We start from the raw sequence: 2711 nt of genomic DNA on the forward strand, positions 1-2711 counted from the left end.
CATCGTTCTCAACACTCTTGCGCATCTCTCTCATGTGTTTAGATCACGACTCCACGTCTCTCTCATATTTGAGCAGAGGGTTTACTAAAAAAAACAAGATGACAATTAAAAAAAAACAAGATAACAACTACACACTGCGTATTGAAATTAATCACATTTTCTCAATTAGACTATGTAACATTCATGTTAATCTCTCTCTCTCTCTCTCTCTCTCTCTCTCTCTCTCTCTCGGCTTGAGCTTGAGGTTTTACAGGCTCACTAACCACCTCTACAAACTTCATGATAGTTCCTCCAATTTTCTTTTTTCCTCTCGTCAAAGAAAAAAAAAACATATCTAAGGTTTTCACATTTCACATCACTCACCTATATTAAGGTTCGAAAAACTTCCAAGGACCACAACCTAGCTAACAAATTCATTTAAAACAAAATTTGGCACCATATATTATCGCTCATTCAATATTAAAGATTAGGAATTTCAGCGTAGCTAATAATAGTGGCAGACCTTAGCTCCAATTAAAGTGGTGTTTGCGGAGTAAAAATTTGTGGCGCGGGTCTTTTCACAGACGAAGTGGTATACACATACACTGTAAACGGGCACGAAGTGTATTCTACCATATACATCAGCTTATCCCAGTGTTTGCAGACACACGGGCTCTCTTTCAGACTGGCAACGTTGCTATGTCTCTTGGGGAATCTCCACCTCCTTGATTAGAACCAAAGATCCTCTTTCCTTTGCTTGATTGTCTGCTTAGCATTCTCTTGATGGACATTCGGAGACCTGGGGACTTGACTGGTGGAGAAGAGCACGCTTGCTCATTCGCAGATGGGCATCTTGACAAGCTTGACAAAGAGGGGCAGCCAGGGCTGGTGAGATTGTCTTGCCTTGTTGGAATCTCCACTGTGATTTGGGGTATTATAGATCTTGTAGTAGTAATAGTAGTAGTAGAAGACGAAGAAGGTTTGTCCAAGCCTTGAGAAGAGCTCAATTGAGAGGTTACCTGGGTTTGGTTACCCCAAAAGAGCACATTGCTAGGGTATTGTATAGCATTTCCATGATTAATTATAGAAGGCATTGATACACCCTCATGGGCTGTGCATAGAGAGCCATTATTAGCTGAGATGGGAGCCTCATTTGCATTTCCAAGTTCTTGTTGAAGTTCTTCTCCTCGTTGCTGCTGCTGCTGCTCACTAATTGTTGAAGATAATGGTGTAGGCATCACCACCGTCCTGCAAAGAGGGCATGTTGAGTGTGAATGAAACCACATGTCAATGCAGTCTGTGTGGAAGCTGTGCTTGCATGTGGGGAGCAACCTGCCCTTCTCATTCTCTTGAAACTCACTGAGGCAGACTGCACACTCGAGCAAAGATAATCCTTGTTCTTCTTCTGTTTTGCGTGCCGTGTAGATAAATGTTGGCAGCTTGTCAATGGCTGCCTTATCCAATCCAATGTTGTGAGCTGCTGCAGAGTTGAGGTCCTGGCCTATAAAATTGAGCCGCTGGGGGCTCCTGTTGCTGATTATGAACGAAGAAGAGTGTCTCCAGTACCACCGAGCATAGACATGGAGGCACAAGATGATGAAAACCACAAAGACGAGGGTGGTGATGGCAGCAGCGACCATGATCTTGCTGTTGTTGAACGTGTATTGCTGGGGCGTGTCTGCGAAATCACCATCGTAGACATAATTGGAAGGAGGGGGTTCGAAGGACATCTCTGTGTGTGTGTGTGTATGCGTTTGCGCGCTGTGTAGGGTTTCACTAAGGTGCAGAAATGCGTGCCAGGCCTGCAACAGAAGAAGTGCCTTGCCTGCGGGCTACTACCCCCGCATTCGTCTTTGTATCGGGTGCTGCGATTTCGTATTCGAAAAAGGAAGTTTTGACGTATTCTCCACGCTCGTTCACGGGCCCTTTGTTTTTGACAAGCTAGCGGACTTTTTATCATTGCTGAAGTCATGCGATACGTCTTGCTAAGAAGGTTTCCTTGGTTTGCAAATTGCATTCAACTCAGTGGCTGGAATTAGAAAAGTAATAACACAACACACCACTTGTGCTTTGAGGGCCTGAACCCGTGACCTTAGGACTCTCCACCAATACCTTTATCTACTGCACTACACTAACTAGCATCCATAACTATAAAACTTTTCATTGTGCAACCACCAAGGATGAAAAGTGTATTTTGAAAATTTGTGCCTCTCATAACAAGAAATTTGAAAATTTGTGCCTCTCTCATAACAAAAAATTTCAACTTAGTACTTGTAGTCAACTTTAGTCCTTGTAGTTACTAAAATATATTTTCCACTATACAAACTAGTCATAAAAAAGTAAGAAAGTTGGTTGGGCTTATGTTTAATCAAGATTTTGCTAAATGAAGTGGGAGAAAAAATCTCTTTAATGATGCCTTACCTGATAGAATGATATAGTTCTATTGTATGTAGTGTCCAAGTTCCTCTATTCCAACTTATTGTGCGCTTTATCATTAAAAAAAATATCTATATCATCAACTAGGAAATTATCACATTACCAATGTGCTTATTCACTCTAAGACTTTTTTTTGGGTGCTTGTATTTAATTTTTTCATATAAACCTTAGGCACACTAAGGTTTGAAACCTTAGTGATGACATTCGTCCTCTCCAACGCCGAAGGCCAGTAGACTAGCCCCTTCGTGGTCGCCTACACCAAGAACGACGACCACCTCTGTCCACCACAACCTCCG

The 2711-nt window shown here is 42.2% G+C and overlaps 1 protein-coding gene across 1 annotated transcript; it reads right to left on the reverse strand.

Moving 5' to 3' along the window:
• Positions 1 to 428: 428 nt before the first annotated feature.
• LOC147628602 (RING-H2 finger protein ATL60-like) lies at positions 429 to 1833 on the reverse strand. The gene has a single exon (XM_086814203.1). The coding sequence runs from the start codon at positions 1707 to 1709 to the stop codon at positions 660 to 662; it is 1050 nt and encodes a 349-aa protein (XP_086670329.1). The 5' UTR covers positions 1710 to 1833; the 3' UTR covers positions 429 to 659.
• Positions 1834 to 2711: the final 878 nt, after the last annotated feature.

This window comes from Cibotium barometz, chromosome 19, assembly GCF_041138505.1.
Source record: "Cibotium barometz isolate CiBa-2024 chromosome 19, ASM4113850v1, whole genome shotgun sequence".
NCBI classification, from domain to species: domain Eukaryota; kingdom Viridiplantae; phylum Streptophyta; class Polypodiopsida; order Cyatheales; family Cibotiaceae; genus Cibotium; species Cibotium barometz.

What these genes read in the sequence shown, in the direction of transcription:
- LOC147628602 (XM_086814203.1), bottom strand. Translation starts at nt 1,709, where the DNA reads ATGTCCTTCGAACCCCCTCCTTCCAATTATGTCTACGATGGTGATTTC.